The 20,476-nt window shown below is 48.1% G+C and overlaps 1 protein-coding gene across 2 annotated transcripts in view; it reads right to left on the reverse strand.

Moving 5' to 3' along the window:
• The window catches only part of LOC130384112 (zinc finger SWIM domain-containing protein 6-like), a 53,586-nt gene that overhangs the window by 12,219 nt on the left and 20,891 nt on the right, over positions 1-20,476 (reverse strand). The window contains exons 2-10 of one of the 2 annotated variants that reach the window (XM_056592144.1): positions 13,108-13,464; positions 10,743-10,891; positions 8,684-8,834; positions 6,078-6,257; positions 5,491-5,661; positions 5,220-5,366; positions 4,316-4,480; positions 3,448-3,708; positions 1,305-1,440 (exon numbers count right to left, since the gene is read on the reverse strand). In XM_056592144.1, the coding sequence (XP_056448119.1) occupies positions 1,305-1,440; positions 3,448-3,708; positions 4,316-4,480; positions 5,220-5,366; positions 5,491-5,661; positions 6,078-6,257; positions 8,684-8,834; positions 10,743-10,891; positions 13,108-13,464 (1,717 nt within the window). The remainder of the gene's footprint in view (positions 1-1,304; positions 1,441-3,447; positions 3,709-4,315; positions 4,481-5,219; positions 5,367-5,490; positions 5,662-6,077; positions 6,258-8,683; positions 8,835-10,742; positions 10,892-13,107; positions 13,465-20,476) is intronic. The other variant, XM_056592145.1, reaches the window with a different exon arrangement.

Raw genomic sequence — 20,476 nt, forward strand, 5'->3', positions numbered from 1 at the left:
ACATTACACACATTCATTATGTGCTGAGTAGACACTCCCCGCTCCCAGGAGCACCCGTAAGTGGCCGTATTATTCTAAATCGTCTGTTTCACACCGCACAGGCTGGGACGGGGGCCGGGGGGGTGGGATGGGAGGGCGGAGTCACAGAGGAAGGAAGTGTAGGGGTTGGTGCTGCTGAATATCGCCGAGGATCATGACGCCTTGCATGTCGTGCGTACATGCACGCCGCCGCTGCGTCCTCCACCATCACCCCTGTCTCCATCATCGCCTCCCGTCGCGCGTCTGTACACCCCCCCCCCCCCACACACACACACACACTCCAGTCTCCCCCTGGTGCAGTTCACGTTCACCCAGACCCACCTCTTTTTTTTTTTTAAAGAAGTATCTTTGCATTTTTATGCCTTATAGATTGAGATAGACAGGGAGGTATGGGGCAGAGGGGAGTACATGCAGCAAAGGATGCCCCCCCCCCCCCCAAGCTCTCGATGCGCTAGCGTCAGGACTGTAGAGGCGCGTTGGCTGTAGCCTAGCCGCGGCGCGCTACCTTTGTTCTGCGTCTGCCTGTCTGTGTGACACTCTACAGTGAGATAGCAAACAGGGGGTACGGCCAATACCCCCCCCCCCGACCCCATTCATTCACTCACTAATCATTTGTCGTCAGCATTGTGGGGGAAGTGGACTCATTGAGGAGGGAATGTGATGGGACGGCCTTGCTTTGTGCTTCACGCACAACAGGCCCTGTCCCTGTAGGCCTGGTCCCAGCATGTGTGGGTTTGCATCCGTGTGTCTCTGCATGAGTGTGGTTTCGTGTGTGTGTGTGTGTGTGTGTGTGTGTGTGTGTGTGTGTGTGTGTGTGTGTGTGTGTGTGTGTGTGTGTGTGTGTGTGTGTGTTCCTCCTCATTACAGCCACTAATTACACTCTCATTAATCTAATTAATATTCACTGATCTAGCTCCCACTTGTCAGAACATCAAAACAGGGAAGCGTACACTGATTAACACACACATGCACATACACTGCACAGGCCGCTTGTTCACACATGAACGTAGACACACACACACACACCGATGCTGCCACATGTAGACAATGTACACAAACATAAAACTTATGATAGAAAATACAGGCTGGGAAAAACACACAAACGCAAGCAGCAACGAAGTAAAGACATTTCAAACAGAGAAATCTGGAGATAATCGACATTGTAAAGTCACACTCACATTCTCGCAGACCGGGACGCACACACGCTGACAAACAAACAACCCAACACGCACAGTAACACACACAGCAGAGTTGGGAGGACTCACCGCATCGCTCTCAGTGCAATCCTGTAGGCCAGCTCAGCATCATGAGGTAGAAGAGAGGTGAAGAGATAGCGGGCGAAGGTGTGCATGGGTACGCTCTCTCTGTGGACGATCTCCCCCAGGCCGGAGTAGGGACCACCTTCTCAACGCATTCACACACACATACATACACACACACACACGCGCGCGCACACACAGGAAGAAGATACAGGTTTTAACGATCAGCACAGACACGTGACACCACTTTATTAAGTAACACGACGGCTCTTCAAATAAACCCATGCGTTACCTCCGCCAGACCAATAAACATCAAAAAAGTTGAAATGGAAATAAACTTGCTGACATTCCGAATGTTTATTTTATGGGGTAGGGGGGGGGGGATTAATTTAACTATAGAGGGATGTACTCCACACATCCGCTTTTTTTCATTTTAATTTCAGCCTCACAGCACTTTTAAAGTCAAAGCCACGTGGCACTGAACTCCCAGTGTGTGTTGAGAAGATCCATACGGCTGCGGATGTGCTGACTGGCTCCCCCGCTCCCCGGTGTCTCCGGAGGGATGTGTTAAAGCCCCACAGACTCGCCGCGCCAGAGACCACATCACACGTGTGCCCTGCTGACGTCCCCCCGGGCCCCCAGAGGCCGCTGAGCCTGCTGCTCTATTAGTCACCCAGCCAGAGGTGGGTGGTCGCCTTTGGGCTGAGACAGAGCTGGGGGTTAGGGTGGGGATGTGGAGGTTTTAAAAAGGCGGGGGGGAGAGGATGTGTCACACCCCCTCACCACCACCCCCACCACAACCATAGCCCACCTTTCACACAAATTCTTCACAAATATGAGTGTGTGTGTGTGTGTGTGTGTGTGTGTGTGTGTGTGTGTGTGTGTGTGTGTGTGTGTGTGTGTGCGTGTGTGTGTGTGCTTGCGCGTATGTGTACTGAAACAATATCCATGGCAGAGTGTAAAGAGCTCATTTTGGTCTGGCCCAGGTCATTTCAGCTTCTATTTGCGCCTCTAAATGAAAGGATAATAAACAGTGAGACAGAGTTCAGTGTATTTTTCCTGTTTCAGCAAGAATGTGTAGGCCTGGTGTGTGGGAGGAAGAGGGAGGAAGCTACGAGAGGGGTGAGAGAGTGAGATAGAAAGAGAGAGTCATTGAGTGCGGGCAAGAGGAAAGGGGTGGGACAGGAGAAGTTAATGAAAAGGGAGAAATAGGGGGGATGATGTCAATTTAAAATATGGGGGTACGTGTGTGTGTATGTATGTATGTATGTATGTGTGTATGTATGTATGTATGTATGTATGTATGTATGTATGTATGTATGTATGTATGTATGTATGTATGTATGTATGTATGTATGTATGTATGTATGTATGTATGTATGTATGTATGTATGTATGTATGTATGTATGTATGTATGTATGTATGTATGTATGTATGTATGTATGTATGTATGTATGTATGTATGTATGTATGTATGTATGTATGTATGTATGTATGTATGTATGTATGTATGTATGTATGTATGTATGTATGTATGTATGTATGTATGTATGTATGTATGTATGTATGTATGTATGTATGTATGTATGTATGTATGTATGTATGTATGTATGTATGTATGTATGTATGTATGTATGTATGTATGTATGTATGTATGTATGTATGTATGTATGTATGTATGTATGTATGTATGTATGTATGTATGTATGTATGTATGTATGTATGTATGTATGTATGTATGTATGTATGTATGTATGTATGTATGTATGTATGTATGTATGTATGTATGTATGTATGTATGTATGTATGTATGTATGTATGTATGTATGTATGTATGTATGTATGTATGTATGTATGTATGTATGTATGTATGTATGTATGTATGTATGTATGTATGTATGTATGTATGTATGTATGTATGTATGTATGTATGTATGTATGTATGTATGTATGTATGTATGTATGTATGTATGTATGTATGTATGTATGTATGCATGCATGCATGCATGCATGCATGCATGCATGCATGTATGTATGCATGCATGCATGCGCGTGTGTGTGTGTGTGTGTGTGTGTGTGTGTGTGTGTGTGTGTGTGTGTGTGTGTGTGTGTGTGTGCGTGCGTGCGTGCGTGCGTCGGTTCGCTTACCCTCCAACAGAAAGACGGCTTGTTTGCGAAAGATTTTGACCAGCGAGTCATCCACTTCCACTTCCTGCAGCTTGGCCAATAGCTGCTCCTCGTTGCGACACACCTTCTCTTGGGCATACAGCCCATCAGGCATGACCCTCTGCTGGCCTAAACCAATCAGAGCCGTTTCCACTGCAAGCGCCACATACGATTCGCCGTCTCCGAGCAGCCTCTGCACGGGCATTCGCTGGAGTTCAGCACGACTCACTACACTGGAGCAGTCTGTAAGACAGAGGGGGTTGAAGAAGAGGGGATAAACGAGAGGGGGAGAGAAGGAAGAGGCACTTAACATTGTAGTTGATATTGAGAATCCACTGTGTGCATCAGATGAAGTTGTCTGTACAGATCACCCTTCAAAAGTCAACGCTAATGCTTAATGCTCCTATTTCAATAGCCCATTAGAGCGAGAGAGAGAGAGAGAGAGAGAGAGAGAGAGAGAGAGAGAGAGAGAGAGAGAGAGAGAGAGAGAGAGAGAGAGAGAGAGAGAGAGAGAGAGAGAGAGAGACAAACACACAATCATGGGCAGAGTGAAGACATTTGAGAGAAGGCACACGAATCTTATCAGATTGATTGATTCCATCAACTTTTTTTTGAAATCCTGCCAAAGCTGCAACTTAGTATACACATTCAACATAATTAAAGACTTTTTTTTAGACCAACAGCAAAACAAAATCTTTAGTTACCAAGACAGCCGTCTCATTAAAATCTGTGAATTAGTCAGAGCACTTTTTATTCCCGGAGAGCATTTATTTCTAAACCATGGACATCGTGCAGTGGTGTGTGTGTGTGCGTGTGTGAGCGTGCGTGTGCGTGTGGTGAGTGTATGCACCAGGTGTGATTCTTGTACCCGAGAGGTCCAGGCATGTGTTGGAGCCTTCCTCTCCTCCGCGTCCCGACTCCGTCAGGGTGCTGAACAGGGTGCCGATGGGGTCCAGGGGGTGACCCACCCACCCCTCCAGGTTAGTGGTGGAGGTGTGGCCTTTATGGAGCAGCTCTGGAACCACGAGGAGCAGAGAGACTATTTAAAAACACCACACCCAATCACCATGGTCTGCAGTCCTACTGTGTTATAGCAGAGCGAGTCACGCCTTGTTTCCCGTTTCGTGATGGAGATGTTTTACCAAAGGAAACTAATTTGCCCGAATGGATAATGCTTACAACAGCAGGATTTTAACACACGTGTATTTCTACGGTTGCCAGTCTACACTGTGTTGATTTTAAACCTTTAGACACTATTTTACGCTTTACCACTGCTGGCCGAGTTAGTGTTCGCCAATGACACACTTACAGATCCCAGCCTCTAGCAACATGATTGGGTGAAGGAAAATATGAAGCAAAAGAATGCAAACGGCCTTTTTCACAAAGATTAATGCATTAAGAATCTGATTTATGAGACTACCCATCAACCCACCAATTAATCAAGTACACTGAAAACATTGAAAAATGCTGTGACTTGTGACGCGTAGGTGACATCTGCCAGTTGAGCAATGTTTTGTCCCTGTTTTTGAAAGTTATACAATCTGTCATTCTCTTTTTTCATTACAGTGTAAAGGGGTACTGAAAACACAATACCAGTACAAAAACACACACGGGTCGAAGAATACATACAAAGTTCCCTCAAACGCTGAAAAATAATAATAAATCGAATAAATTAAAACATATGTTTGTGTTATACTGTTCAGATTCAAGTATTGCCTGAGTGACATAAGAAGTTCAGAGTTAAAATGAGTCACCTTTCTTGTGCCTGCGGAAATGCTCCAGTTGCCTCTGCTGTTGCCGCCGCAATGTGTTTACCACGGCGATGGCCAAACGAAGTGCTTCTCTGGGGTAACCATGGGAACGCAGAGCATCCACCCTGGCGCAGGCGGTCGGCACATGTTCTACAAAGGAGGACATTAGGTAAGTCTCAAATCTCTCCCGTTTTTTATTTGACATTATGTTCAATCCACCCACATACAAACACACTCACAAATACAGAACGGAATTGGATAGAAAGTCACACACCGTGCCACATGGGCCAGCCGCGCGAGTCGAAGAGGGAGCCGTCCTGGTTGTCATGGTAACAGTAGTTGGCATAAAGGTCACTGGCGATAATGTGCTGTAGGTGTCGGTCCTGCCAGTGGAGGTCGCAGGCCTCAATGGCCCTGGTGAACACTGTTCTGTGGGGGCGCAGCTCTGGAGACGGGGAGGAGAGAGGAAGAGCGGTGAGGCCGATGGGAACTGTAGTTCTAATACCTTAACAACAAACACACACACACACACACACACACACACACACACACACACACACACACACACACACACACACACACACACACACACACACACACACACACACACACACACACACACACAGACGCGCCCGTGCGCGCGCAGACCTGGCCTGGGAACTGAGGACAGTTCGGGTAATCTCAGGATTTTTTACGAAACCAAGGATTTTTCTAAAACAGAACGCTAAACTATGTTTCAGAATTCGAGGAACAATTTTTAAATGTCAAGAGCGTTTCTAAGGTCCACCACACAATGTCAGGACAGTGAAACAGAGCTACAGGTAGGGCCAAACGGGGGGGCTGTCCGTCCTACTCTCTGACCTTGGTTGCCGTGTGCTCCCTGAGGCAGCGAGTGCGTGAGGTTGGGCAGCTCGTTGCCGTGGTTACCGTCCTCCCAGGGGCAGACGTCGACGCTATTCCACCTGCGCAGCTGACGCAGCCACGAGGACTTCTGCTCCGCCTTGCAGTGGGGGTTCAGTACGATGCACATCCACAGAGCCCCTGGACACACACGCACACAAACACACGTCAACACTTCAGTCAACTGCCCTACTTTACCATGACATTGATGTCTTGATTTGTTCTGTGTGTGTGTGTGTGTGTGTGTGTGTGTGTGTGTGTGTGTGTGTGTGTGTGTGTGTGTGTGTGTGTGTGTGTGTGTGTGTGTGTGTGTGTGTGTGTGTGTGTGTGTGTGTGTGTGTGCGTGCATGTGTGTTTGGGTGATTGCGTGAATTAGGCCTGAATGAAATAATAGCTAGCATTGCAATGAAAAATAGAGCTCTACAGTGTATCAAACTGATTCTATATGGCTGCCATTTTACATTAGAGCACTGAAAACCAGCTAAGTGTAAAGCCCTCTTGTCTTCTCTCAGGGCAAGGATGACTGCACACATTTTAGAAAGAAGTCAATTGGAGCTAACGGAAAATGAAAGTGCTTTAGTCTCTTCAGATGTAAACAAACACATTCCATGGCCCCCATACGTATATAGTGATGAACACAAATATGTGTGTGCTTAATATGTGTGTGCTTAATATGTGTGTGTGTGTGTGTGTGTGTGTGTGTGTGTGTGTGTGTGTGTGTGTGTGTGTGTGTGTGTGTGTGTGTGTGTGTGTGTGTATGTGTGTTCATGTGTGTGTGTGTGTGTGTGTGTGTGTGTGTGTGTGTGTGTGTGTGTGTGTGTGTGTGTGTGTGTGTGTGTGTGTGTGTGTGTGTGTGTGTGTGTGTGTGAGTCAGGTCAACTTATTTTGTGTAGCCCTTTATCCTTGTTAGAGACCCAAAGGGCTTCAGAGGCCCAGATTGGACGACAGTTCCCCATAACCCTAAACCCTTAATCCCTAAACCCTAAACCCTGAAAAGCAGGGGTAATACAGCTCCCTGAAACCGTTCTCACAAACACTGAGAACCGGAAAGGACACCAAGAAAGACTAACTCATGGAGAATGAGATAGCTAGCAGCAATAACATAGTTGTGTGTGTGTGTGTGTGTGTGTGTGTGTGTGTGTGTGTGAATATGTGTGTGTGTGTGTGTGTGTGTGTGTGTGTGTGTGTGTGTGTGTGTGTGTGTGTGTGTGTGTGTGTGTGTGTGTGTGTGTGTGTGTGTGTGTGTGTGTGTGTGTGTGTTTTCATGGAGTGAAGAAGAGTTAAAGAGAGCTAAGGGGGGGGGGCGGGGTTGCTTTGGATGAATGAAAAAGCCTGAACACCCCCCCCCCCCCCCTCCAACAAACGACATTTGAGGGAGAGAACAGAGTACAAAGAAAAACTGAATAGTGGCAGGTGAGAGAGAGAGAGAGAGAGAGAGAGAGAGAGAGAGAGAGAGAGAGAGAGAGAGAGAGAGAGAGAGAGAGAGAGAAAATGCAGGGAGAACGAAAGAAAGAGTCGAGGACGAGGAGGGACGGAGTGAGGACGAGTCTGTTCTGGAGGAGGAGAGACAAAAGACAAGAAAGTCGCGCCAAGAGGCTACCCTTGCTGCACGGCGGAGATGGAGGTTGGGGGAGGTGGGGGGTTGATAAGAGCCTGAGTAGAAGAGGATTGAAGTGTGAACTTCAAAAGGGTCCATACGCACACACACACACTCTATGCTCTTCCAACGAGTACATAAGACTTAGACCGATGAGATCACTGCTCGCTCGCTCGCTCTTCCCCTCTCCCTCCCTCTCTCCCTCTCTTGGTCTGTCTCTCTCGCCCTCCCTCTCTCACATAAAAAAGTACAGACCAAAGTACAGGGGATAAGGCAACAAAGAAGAGTCACACACAAATAAACAGCAGATACGGCGTTGGAGGAAACGTCGGCGGCGGTTGAGATAACACAGCTGTGATGTGTGAGGGGCTCGTGGGGTTGGACCCCCTTCACTGTAACCACGCCACATTTCTGCGCAAAAGAAGCCAGTGAGTGTGTGGCATGTTGTGACAGCTCGCAAATATGCCCGCTTGGGTTTACATATGTGGTTATCATCCGAACCGAGTAACTGCTTCATGGTTGCGGTGGTATGTGCGTGCGCATTTTGTTCGGTCCAAATATGCGATAGTGTGTGAGGTTGAATGTTTGTTAGCCGTGTGTGTTTATGTGCTTGGGTGCTTGTGTGTTTCTGTCTTAACAGAGTCTGCGCGTGCCTGTGTGTGGGTGCATGTTTGTGTGTGTGTGGTGTGTGTGTGCACATGTGTGTGTCTGCATGTATATGTGTGTTTGTATGTGAATGTGTGTTTGTGCATGTGTGTGTGTGCATTTGTGTGTCTGCGTGTTTGTCTGTGTGTGCGTGCGTGTGTATGTGTGTGGGCACTTTCATGTGCATGTGTGTGTCTGCATGTTTGTGTGTGCATGTGCACGTGTGTGTGCATGTGAGTGTCCGTGTACATGTATGTGTGCGCTTGCATGTGTGTTTGTGTCTGTGTGCATGTGTGCGTGTGTGTGTGTTTGTGTCCTCTCTCACCCAGCTCGTCCCATAGCTGTCTGTACTTGTCGGTCATGGTGGTGCCTTGCTGTCTCCACAGAGCCAGCCGCGGGTCGGCCATGAACTGCTCCGTGATCAGAGTTAACATCCTCGCCCCGTTGGAGTCCCGCATCTTCAGCATCTCCCTCACCTGCAGGACAGACACGTCACACACACACCCACACACACACCCACACACACACCCACACACACACACACACACACACACACACACACACACACACACAGACACACACACACACACACACACACACACACACACACACACACACACACACACACACACACACATGTCTAAGTATACTGCCAGTAGACTGTCGGACAAACAAACACCCACGCACACACGCACCGCAACGCAACAGTAGTCCAATACATGACGAGACATATCTGCTGCAAAGACGACACTCAAACACATGGGTGAACGCACACATGCAAGCACACAAACAAACATATATATTCAATGACACAAAAGTGCACATATATTCACCTATTCCCTTATCTTTGCTAAGAGAAAATCACATACACACAATACTCAAAACAAATGTGTATGTGATTGTGTATTTGTGTGTGTGTGTGTGTGTGTGTGTGTGTGTGTGTGTGTGTGTGTGTGTGTGTGTGTGTGTGTGTGTGTGTGTGTGTGTGTGTGTGTGTGTGTTCGTGTGTGTTTGTGTGTGTGTGTGTGTGTGTATGTGTTAAAGTACGTAACAGACTACAGCCAAAGTGGTGAGGCAATAGGACTAAAAGGTTGCATATAATGCAAGGTAGATGGAAATGGCTTTCGACTAACACTCTTTACATTACACACAATACATTAATGCCGGCCTAATTCCTCCATTATAATACCAGCAAACTGAAAGAATCGTGTCTGATTACCTAATCATGGTAACAGCAGCGCTCTCTCTTTTTCTCTCTCCCTCTCACACACACTAACCCTCCCGCTCTCTTCCTTCTCCCTAGCTCCCTTCACTGCCTGCTTCCATTAGCTTTAGCTGGGCAGATGGCAGCTTAAATGTATGGAAGTGGTTTGGATGGTGGAGGCTTTAAGCAGAGCGGCTTCTGTTCAAATGAAGGGTGAACACGAGTGCACTGGGCAGAGAGACAGAGAGACAGAGACTAAGAGAGAGACAGAGACAGAGAGAGAGATAGAGAGAGAGAGAGAGAGAGAGAGAGAGAGAGAGAGAGAGAGAGAGAGAGAGAGAGAGAGAGAGAGAGAGAGAGAGAGAGAGAGAGAGAGAGAGAGAGAACTTGAGGGAACTACGAGAGGAGGCCTGACAAGATTATACTTACATGACTGTCTACAACATGTGACAGGTAAGACAGGAAGGAATAGAATAGGAAATGATAGAAAAACGCATACAGATGGCCTGGAATGGGAATATGTGTGTGAATGTGTGTGACAGTTTGGAAGACAGATTGTGATATAAGTGACATGTATTGCAATAAATGAGTGCGAGTGTGTGTGTGTGTGTGTGTGTGTGTGTGTGTGTGTGTGTGTGTGTGTGTGTGTGTGTGTGTGTGTGTGTGTGTGTGTGTGTGTGTGTGTGTGTGTGTGTGAAAATGCATTTTAACAATATAAAATGATAACCAAATGCTACCTTGCTACTAGTTCATTTAAAAAGGCCTTAGTATAAACTATCCTTGCACGTATTGAGAGGTCTCTCCTTCTCTCCGATTGACAGGTGTGCAGTTAGCATTCACATTGCCACAGTAGCCTTGAGTCTGCAGCTGAGGCCAATCTCCTGACTTGTTCATTGTGTAGATTCCTTTAGCTTTGTGCGTGTGCGTGTGTGTGTGTGTGTGTGTGTGTGTGTGTGTGTGTGTGTGTGTGTGTGTGTGTGTGTGTGTGTGTGTGTGTGTGTGTGTGTGTGCGTTTGCTGTATGTTTAGAGTCCAATGATGATGCACTGCATTATATCACTGTAATACATACTTTGTATGTTTGTGTGTGTGATATATAGACCACTTGCGGGTAGAGTGTATGGCATGGTTTGTATGCTCGCTGTGTATGCCAGCATAGTACTGTGCTGGCGGTGGCTCACCTTGCTGAAGAGCAGGTTGAGCTGCTTCCCAGAGCCGTGGTAACCTCCCTGGGACAGGAAGAGCTTCACCTGCTCCTGGACCTGTTCCTCATCCAAATGCCAGCAGTTTTCATCGTCCACACTGGCCCCTGCTGTTGGGTCCGGGGCCCCTAGAAAAAAGAAAGAATAGAAACAACAATCAGGGAGACACACCCAGACAGAGGAAATCAATTAAACTTTTTAGCGTTATTGGCTTTGCTTCTTTGAAAACGTCTTGTCTTTGGTGAGCACAATAGTACAGCGCCGTAAAAAAAGTTTTTGCTTTATTTATTTATGAACACACACACACACACACACACACACACACACACACACACACACACACACACACAAACACAGTGTAATAATAGCCATACCATTGAAAACCCAATGTGTATCTGGATCAGTTCTCTCCATCGTCTTTCCTCCATTCTCCTTCAAAACACAATTTCTCGCACCTCACATCCCATCCCATGTTTTTTTGCTGTAAAATTGGTACTTCCATCTAGCTTGGGGCTGGGGTAACCGAATGCAGAATCTGCATCCAGCTACATTTAATAAACCAAGATGGCCGCTAGGTCAATCAGGCCTTTCAAACATCTTGTTAAACAGTGTGTCTGCTGGGTAAGGTGCTCACCACCGTCATTCTCTCTCTCTCTCTCTCTCTCTCTCTCTCTCCCTGTCTCCAAATGTGTCGTTAGGAAAGTTATAGGAGAGTTATAAGTGCGGTTTCTGTCTCTGTCTCGCCTACTACAATCTTATCTGTCTCTCAATTGCTCTAGCAGAGGTAAATAAGGGCTCCATGATGCCTGGTTGAGCCCCAGAGTCTATTCTTCATGGCCTCCAAACCCAATAATGAGCTGCATCGATTCTGCTGAGCTTGACTTTAATCACATCATCAATGCACATACAGGCACGCACACACGCACGCAAACACACACAGTTGTTTCTTTAAACACAGAAACAAACATACACACACAGACAGACACACACACAGTTGTTTCTCTGAACCGAGAAAAAAACTAACAAACCAACACGCCAACGACAATTGTGTTTGCAGTCGCAATTTTTGCGGCAGTATTTGCATTTAGAAGAAAAAACTCTAGTAGACACACATCCAGACCTAAACACCAAACACACACACACACACACACACACACACACACACACACACACACACACACACACACACACACACACACACACACACACACACACACACACACACACACACACTGTGGCAACCCGGCCCAGGCCAATTAAGGATATTGGGAGCACCTGAGGAACAAGTGGAGAAGCAGGGCTTAAATAGCCTGCTTCTCCACTCATTCGGGGCTCTCCCAGCCTTGGAGCTCCACGAAGGAGAGACCGGTCCTCGTGGGTGACGGGATTCCACCCACGAAGGAGGGGACCGTGGATTCCTCAACGTTTACGTTATTTGTGTTTTGGAGAGACTTTTATGTTCTGTAATTAAATATGCCTTTTTGTGGCTTTAACCAACGAAAAGCTGTCCTGTTTGGGAGGAGTTGGTGCGCTCAGCGTGGCGGGTTGCCACATATGGTGGAGGATGCGGGCAACTCGACCCAGCTACGGGCCATTTGGGTGGGAGCGCCCACCTCAAGCCACCCCCAAACCGGAGCCGACGCAGCCGGGGCCGACGCAGCCGGGGCCGACGCAGCCGGAGTCGACGCAACAGAGACGACGCCGCCAGAGACGATGCCGCCAGAGACGACACGCCGCCAGAGACGACGCCGCCAGAGACGACGCAGCCCGAGACGAGGCTGCGGGAGACGAGGCCGCGGGAGACGAGGCCGCGGGAGACGAGGCCGCGGGAGACGAGGTCGCGGGAGACGAGACTGCGGGAGACTAGGCCGCGAGACGAGCCACGCCGGCAGCAGAAGCAGCCATGCTGCGCGCCGGACCGCTGCCACCTCCGAAAGGCCACCCGAGGCTTCAGCAAAGGGTGGAGGAGTGTGGCAACCCGGCCCAGGCCAATTAAGGATATTGGGAGCACCTGAGGAACAAGTGGAGAAGCAGGGCTTAAATAGCCTGCTTCTCCACTCATTCGGGGCTCTCCCAGCCTTGGAGCTCCACGAAGGAGAGACCGGTCCTCGTGGGTGACGGGATTCCACCCACGAAGGAGGGGACCGTGGATTCCTCAACGTTTACGTTATTTGTGTTTTGGAGAGACTTTTATGTTCTGTAATTAAATATGCCTTTTTGTGGCTTTAACCAACGAAAAGCTGTCCTGTTTGGGAGGAGTTGGTGCGCTCAGCGTGGCGGGTTGCCACAACACACACACACACACACACACACACACCAGCCCAAGCCCTCCCCTCCTCCTCACCGTGGACCTGGTTGATCTCGGAGTTCTGCGACAGGATCTCGTCGGCGAGCTTCTGCGCGGTGGGCAGCACCTCTGTGTGGTGCACGGAGATCAGGTACTGGACGAACTTCTGCAGCTGGTCCCGGCTCATCTGGAACAGCGTCTCTGAGATGGGCAGGTGCAGCTTGACCTGCTCGGGCTTCCGTACGCGGTACAGGGACAGCGCCACCACGTGGGCGCAGTAGAAGATGTCCTTGTTGCCGCACGTGCACGTCACCGCCGTGATCTTGCAGCGGTCAAAGCTGACGCTGACGCTGCACACCAGCTCGGGGGCCGTGGGCGTGGCCGGGTCCGTGACCGTGCCACTCAGGTGGAAACCTGAAGCAAACCGAAAAGGAACGTCAATTACATTAGGAACCGAAGAAAGACGGCTTTCACATTTCAGTGCCTTTCTTCATGTTTGTTTAGCTTATTTTGCAATGCGTTTTCATCTTTTGACCACTGGCTTTGATTCATTGGTTTTTGCAATATTCACATTGTTGTGTTCTTATTTAGTTCCTATGTCGTTGGAGCATTGCCCCGTTTTCTTGTGTCGCCGCTAACAACACAAGAGAACGTGTTATTTCTGTTTCACTTGCTTCCTTCTGTTGGTTTTTGCATTTCTTCCGTTTCCCTACCCCCCTCGCCCCCTTTCGTACGTGCTTTGATTCTTTATTTTTAGCAATGTCCACATTTTTACATTACTACTTTGTCCAAAGCCGCTGGGTCGAGCCGATAATTTCATTACAAGAACATTTAATCCAATCAAGACAGGCCTTCGTCGACTGGTCCACTGCTACAGAAGACCTTCTACTAGCACCAGCCAAAATGCAATTGAAAAAACGACAGTCCAGCTTTTTTTTGTCAATTTTATCATTCAGACCGTATCCTCAAGAATGAAGAGGGGTATTCAACATACAACATGTGAAAGAAGCAGGTCAAAGCCAACCACAATGAGCCTGGGTTTCCCAGAGGGCTGGGCCTACAGACCCAGAAGAAGAGAGATAACTAGTTGGAGTAACCACACTGAGAGCGCATAACGAGAAACAGAGAGAGAGAGGGAGAGATTAAGTGGAACATGAGAGAGAATGTGTGCAAGCTCTTATCAATAATATAGCCTTTCATTTGAATAGAACGTTTGATCTTTTCTCCTGACTGCGCCATCCAGAGGCGGTAGTTGGTCAATAATACGGCCATGAATATTCACGAGCAGGGTGGAGGAGCCCCTCCCCCCTCGAGCAGCACCGGCCTTAAACACACACACAGATGAGCACGCGGAAGAGGCCCGCGTGTGCGCCGCATGGGGTCATGCATGTATTAATGACTGGGAGTGGTTAAGGGGAGGGGGAGGTTATGAGCGTATGCATGTGCTTGCAGAGGGCTTGAGGAGGCATGTGGACCCAGAGACACACGCCTCGAAACAGGTTCATCAAAGGCCCTGGAGTGTGGCCAACTCACTCACATATAAGACACATATGAAGCATTCACATCACATGTGAATACTGGGGGGGGGGGGGGGGGGGGAGGGGGGCAGCATTTAGATGTATCACATGTGAATGCTGGGGCCTTCAAATTATTCTTTTGTAGCCTTTAATCCAAGGTTCAAGGTTACCAAATAAATGAAGGGCTGAATGAAAGTAAAGTTGGGACAGACAGACAGACAGACAGACAGACAGACAGACAGACAGACAGACAGACAGACAGACAGACAGACAGACAGACAGACAGACAGACAGACAGACAGACAGACAGACAGACAGACAGACAGACAGACGGACGGACGGGTGGCATTTAAAGCAGAACTCTCAAAGAATATCCCGTAGAGTTCAGCCCTGTGGCTTGAACGCCAGCCGGCTGAGCTACCAGCAATGTCCAGGGAGCAAAGCAGCGCAATGACTGCAAACAACAACGAATGCTCATTAGCCCAGTGTCTGAGTCCCTGTCCAGTCAGGTTACATGACAGAGTTTTTGTGTGTGTGTGTGTGTGTGTGTGTGTGTGTGTGTGTGTGTGTGTGTGTGTGTGTGTGTGTGTGTGTGTGTGTGTGTGTGTGTGTGTGTGTGTGTGTGTGTGTGTGTGTGTGTTTATGTTTGTGTGTGTGTGTGTGTGTGTGTGTGTGTGTGTGTGTTTTTGTGTGTGTGTGTGTGTGTGTGTGTGTGTGTGTGTGTGTGTTTATGTGTGTGTGTGTGTGTGTGTGTGTGTGTGTGTGTGTGTGTGTGTGTGTGTGTGTGTGTGTGTGTGTGTGTGTGTGTGTGTGTGTGTGTGTGTGTGTGTGTGTGTGTGTAGTGGAGAGCCTGAAGAACATCAGAAACATGTGGGGCCCGAAGAGCTCATGGGTGAAACACAGACACACAAACACACTTACACACACACACACACACACACACACACACACACACACACACACACACACACACACACACACACACACACACACACACACACACACACACACACACACACACACACAGACAGTTGCAAAACAGCTGCACTCTCTGTTGCCAGTCTTTTTTCTTTCCCCCACAGGGAAAATTAAAACAGCGATTTGCTTTTGCTTTTTTCAGGGGGTGGAGTGAAGGGGGGAGGGAGGGGGGGGGGGCACATGAAGTATGAATAACTAAGCAGTGATAAAAGAGTTATGCACGATCTGAACCACAACCTATTCATCTGTTGTAAAACTGTTGCCCTGTTGGCTTTTAAAAAGGACCCCCTCTCTCCGGCCAAATCCCTCACACACCCCCTCTGCCCTCACACACACACACATACACGCACGCATACACGATCCATCTCTCCCTAGGTTCCCACCGCTCTCCCTCGCTCTCTCTCTCTCTGACAGATGGGTAGGTAATGAGTTTCGCCTGTCCTCATCCAAACGACCGGGCAGGGAAAACTGCCCCCCTATGCCAAAAATGCCCTTTTAATTTAGCCAAGCGCTGAGTACAGGGGTAATACTGTTGAGGCACACACACACACACACACACACACACACACACACACACACACACACACACACACACACACACACACACACACACACACACACACACACACACACACACACACACTCCCATGATTCTTGCTTGGGTGGGTATGAATCCTCCAATGTCTCATGTGCTAGCTATTAGAGAGCCTAGCTCCCCGCCCCCCCACCCAGGCCAGCACCCACCCCCCTTCTCCTCTAGTGGTGCTCTGGGCTTCTCCCTGTGTGCACGTCGAAGAGGCCAGGGCAGACATTCAAAGGAACCGTGGAGGCCATTTTTAGAACAAGGCCTCTCTGAGGTTGCCCTAGAAACCCCTCCTGACCGCTGTGGTGCCCCCTGGTCCCAGCGCTCAGAGTGGGAGCAGAGAGGAGAAGGAGGAGAGAAAAACAAGTATAAAGAGCAAGGGAAAAGAGAAAGTATGCATATATGGATATGTAAAGAATGAGTGTGAGACCACCCATGCACTTTTTTGTCCATTGCCCACATGAGAGCATCCCCCCTTATCCCCAATAGCCCCTCTCTCTCTCCATCTCTCCCTTTTGAGATGGTATAAGTGCCTATAAGCCAGCTTGCTCCGCCTCCAATAGCCAGGACCACTTGTTCTGTCTATTCAACGCCGGGGGAGAGAGAGGGGGGACGGGGGGGGACGACGGACGGACCGGAGCCTCCAGCACCACAGAGGAGAGCCTGCTCTTGTGCCAGAGAGGAAGGGCCGCCCCGGCTTCATCCATATACAGTCCATGCAGAAGCAGGGGCCTTTATATAGTAGATCCTATACAACATGAGTCCCCCTGGTGACAACATGGAGGCCGGGGTGGCGTATGTATGGTGGGCTGCCGCTCGCTGGGGGGATAACCCCGTGTCAATTACATCGGGAATCATGGATCTGCGGCCCCAATTGAATTAGAAGATCGCAGCCAATGGGAATGAGGAACGAATGAATGAAATCAGGCTCCAGCAATAGGTGGTCATTAGGTTTATGGGGGGAAATTGCTTCATGGCTTGGCCGACTTCATCGACTGTGGCCCCGTGGCCAGACGCAGTGTTAGTGCACAACATTCATGTTGTTTTTCTTATAAGCGCGTTTGTGAAAGAGTGATTGATTCGGGCTTGTGTGTGTGGGGGGGGGGGGGGGGGGGGGGGGGCTGGAAACAAACTAGGTGAGAGTGCAAAAACAAGTGGTGAGAACGAAGAGACGAGAGAAAAGGAGGTATTGAACAAATTGTAAAGAGTGGCCAATTCACTCCTGCTCCTCCCTCCTCATTGGTCCCTCAGTCCATTCAAACGTCATCGCATTAATCTTATTTTCGACATGAGACAATGAGAAAATACACAGTGGAGCCCTCGATTCTATCTAAACCTTCAAGCAGGGGTCCTTCACTGACACATACCCGTTTAGACTGGAACCCGGTTTGATTAGGCTTGTAAAATATCACTTAGTGGATCACAAGTGGACCAGACTTCCAGCTGTTCCATGAGGCTGACTTACAGAGACAACGGATGAAAAACAGATTTGGCTGATGGAAGGCCACAATGTATGGCGTCATATGCAAATGTGTGTGTACTGCACTGGGTATGCTGTATGTTCCTGTAGACCACATCTCGCCACGTGTTCTTTAAGGCATCAGTGTTTAGTGTGGCTTTTTCAACAGGCCCGGCCGCAATTAATATAGTACAAAGGAACCCAGAGCTTTTTAATTGGACAGGCGGTAAGCCTATAGGCACTGTGGTTCTCCCCTATATCTATGTGCGGTAACAGTAGGAGTATTAGTGTGTGTGTGTGTGTGTGTGTGTGTGTGTGTGTGTCTGTGTGTGTGTGTGTGTGTGTGTGTGTGTGTGTGTGTGTGTGTGTGTGTGTGTGTGTGTGTGTGTGTGTGTGGTCGTCGTCCTATAAGGAAGCACCCATACAGAGACTATAAACATAGATCAATGAGATGTGGTGGAAAACCTTTCTCTTGTTGTATATTTTTGTGTGTGCATGCCCGTGTGTGTGTGTGTGTGTGTGTGTGTGTGTGTGTGTGTGTGTGTGTGTGTGTGTGTGTGTGTGTGTGTGTGTGTGTGTGTGTGTGTGTGTTGAAGGGTGTGGGACAGACTACAATAACACAGCTGAGCGCCAGGGGCGGCCATATTTATCCCTCAACCAAAGGCCCTGCTCTCTGCAGGTGTGTTTTCTTCACACACACACACACACACACACACACACACACACACACACACACACACACACACACACACACACACACACACACACACCACACACACACACACACACACACACACACGCACACACACACACACACACACACACAATGTCAATGTGCAGAGGTTCTGTCTGATGTTTCCGTTCGGAAACAGATTCTGACAAATCGGAAGAATCTGCATGTAAATAATACATAGCCTCGACACTGTATGTATGTGCGAGAGAATGTGTGTCTTTGTGTGTGTGTTCGTCTGCGTGTGTGTGTGTGTGTTTGTGTGTGTGTGTGTGAATATCGGCGTCTATGGATGAGTGGAGTTGTCATCGGCCAGCGGTTGAAGATGACATGTGGGCGGCTGGGCCTGCTGCCACTCAGCGGCCACGGCCTACATCTGGAATGACTTGCATCTTTCAAACTATGACTTACAAAATGGATTCTAATTTCTTGGGGATTGGGGCTGTCAGGCCGAGCTAGTTTCGCTGCCACATCAACCGATCTCCAGAGCTGCTGCCATTGTGAAGGCTGGGCAGACGGGGAAGGGGAGTTGAGTAATGACTTTGTTTAGGGATTTAGGAATTGGGACGACACAGTGAAAGACAGCAGGTGGCGTTGAGAGGTTGAGGCACACCTTGGGGGGCGAAGGCTAAATAGGATAGATACAGGCATCACAAACACGGCACGTATGTAGCATTGCTATATGCTATATTAGCTTACCGGCTAATGCTGTTAGGGAGAAAATATAATCATATGGGGGAGCCTAGCAGAGGGCACAGGTTTAAAGCCTATTTTAAATATTACAACAACATTAGTATGTCTTAAGCTAAGCTAGCATGATATTTAAGCCGTTGGAGGTTTTGTGCCGTTATCCGAGAAGAGATATCCATGCTGTCCCTTTAAATAACAACAGATAAATCTCTGTCATTGGAGAACCCAGAGGCATCCAATTCCTGCTCCTGGCTGTGCATTAAGTATACATTCTCCCAATCTATGTGCTAAGGTTCATTAGCGTGAATGAAATTACAGCTGGCTCAAAACGAATGTAGGTAATTAGCAGGGGCCAGGTCCCCGAAGAGACAGGGAACCTATAGGCAGAAGGTAATGGGATCTCTTCGAAAGCCATTGTCTGCTACTTCAGGGGCTTGAGTGTCTTTCTAATGACAAAGCTATACACTAGAGACGCTAACAGCGAGCTAACAGTGCTCTTCACACACCATGGAGCCAGGGTCCTTGTTTAGAGATGCAGAGCATCGCTAGGCTAACAGGTCATGTGTCAGTCAACCCCTATAGAAAACCCACAGCAAACACAACATTCTCTTTTAAACATTATTTCATTTTGTCGCCATAACACCGTTGTACACATCACCCTCATAAGATGTGGTGTGTGGGTGTTTCATGCAAGTGTGATTTGTTTAAGGGTTTGCAATGAATATTTGTTACTCAATATACGTATATTGAATAAATATAAGTTCTAAATGTGTTTTACATATGTATGGTAAATGATTTCACACATAAAGAGTTGACTTTGCACAACCTCTGTCAACCTAAGACTATATATTCAAGTACAGAAGATAATTTTGTGGAAATGTGTACAGGAAGGAATTATCTTGAGAAAATACATTGGCTACTGAATGCACTGAATTAAATCTGAAATTGAAAAGAGTATGTGTGTGCATGTGTGTGAGTATCTGTGTGTGTGTGTGTGTGTGTGTGTGTGTGTGTGTGTGTGTGTGTGTGTGTGTGTGTGTGTGTGTGTGTGTGTGTGTGTGTGTGTGTGTGTGTGTGTGTGTGTGTGTGAAAGAGTGAGTGAGTGTGTGTGAATATCAGTGTGTGTGTGTGTATCATTGTGTGTGTGTGTGTGTGTGTGTGTGTGTGTGTGTGTGTGTGTGTGTGTGTGTGTGTGTGTGTGTGTGTTTGTGTGAGTGAGTGTGTGTGAATATCAGTGTGTGTGTATCCTTGTGTGTGAGTGTGTGTGTGTGTGTGGGACAGTTTTTTTTAGGTTCACTTATCAATTCCAGGAAATAACCTTACTCTCTTTAGCCCTCCCGTTTCATTTGGAAAGTCACCCGACACACTCCACTGCGCGCACGCACACTCCCACACACACACACAAACACACCCACACACACACACATACACACCACCGCTTGACATGCTCTAATGTTATCTTCATGAGC

Source organism: Gadus chalcogrammus, chromosome 6, assembly GCF_026213295.1.
Source record: "Gadus chalcogrammus isolate NIFS_2021 chromosome 6, NIFS_Gcha_1.0, whole genome shotgun sequence".
NCBI classification, from domain to species: domain Eukaryota; kingdom Metazoa; phylum Chordata; class Actinopteri; order Gadiformes; family Gadidae; genus Gadus; species Gadus chalcogrammus.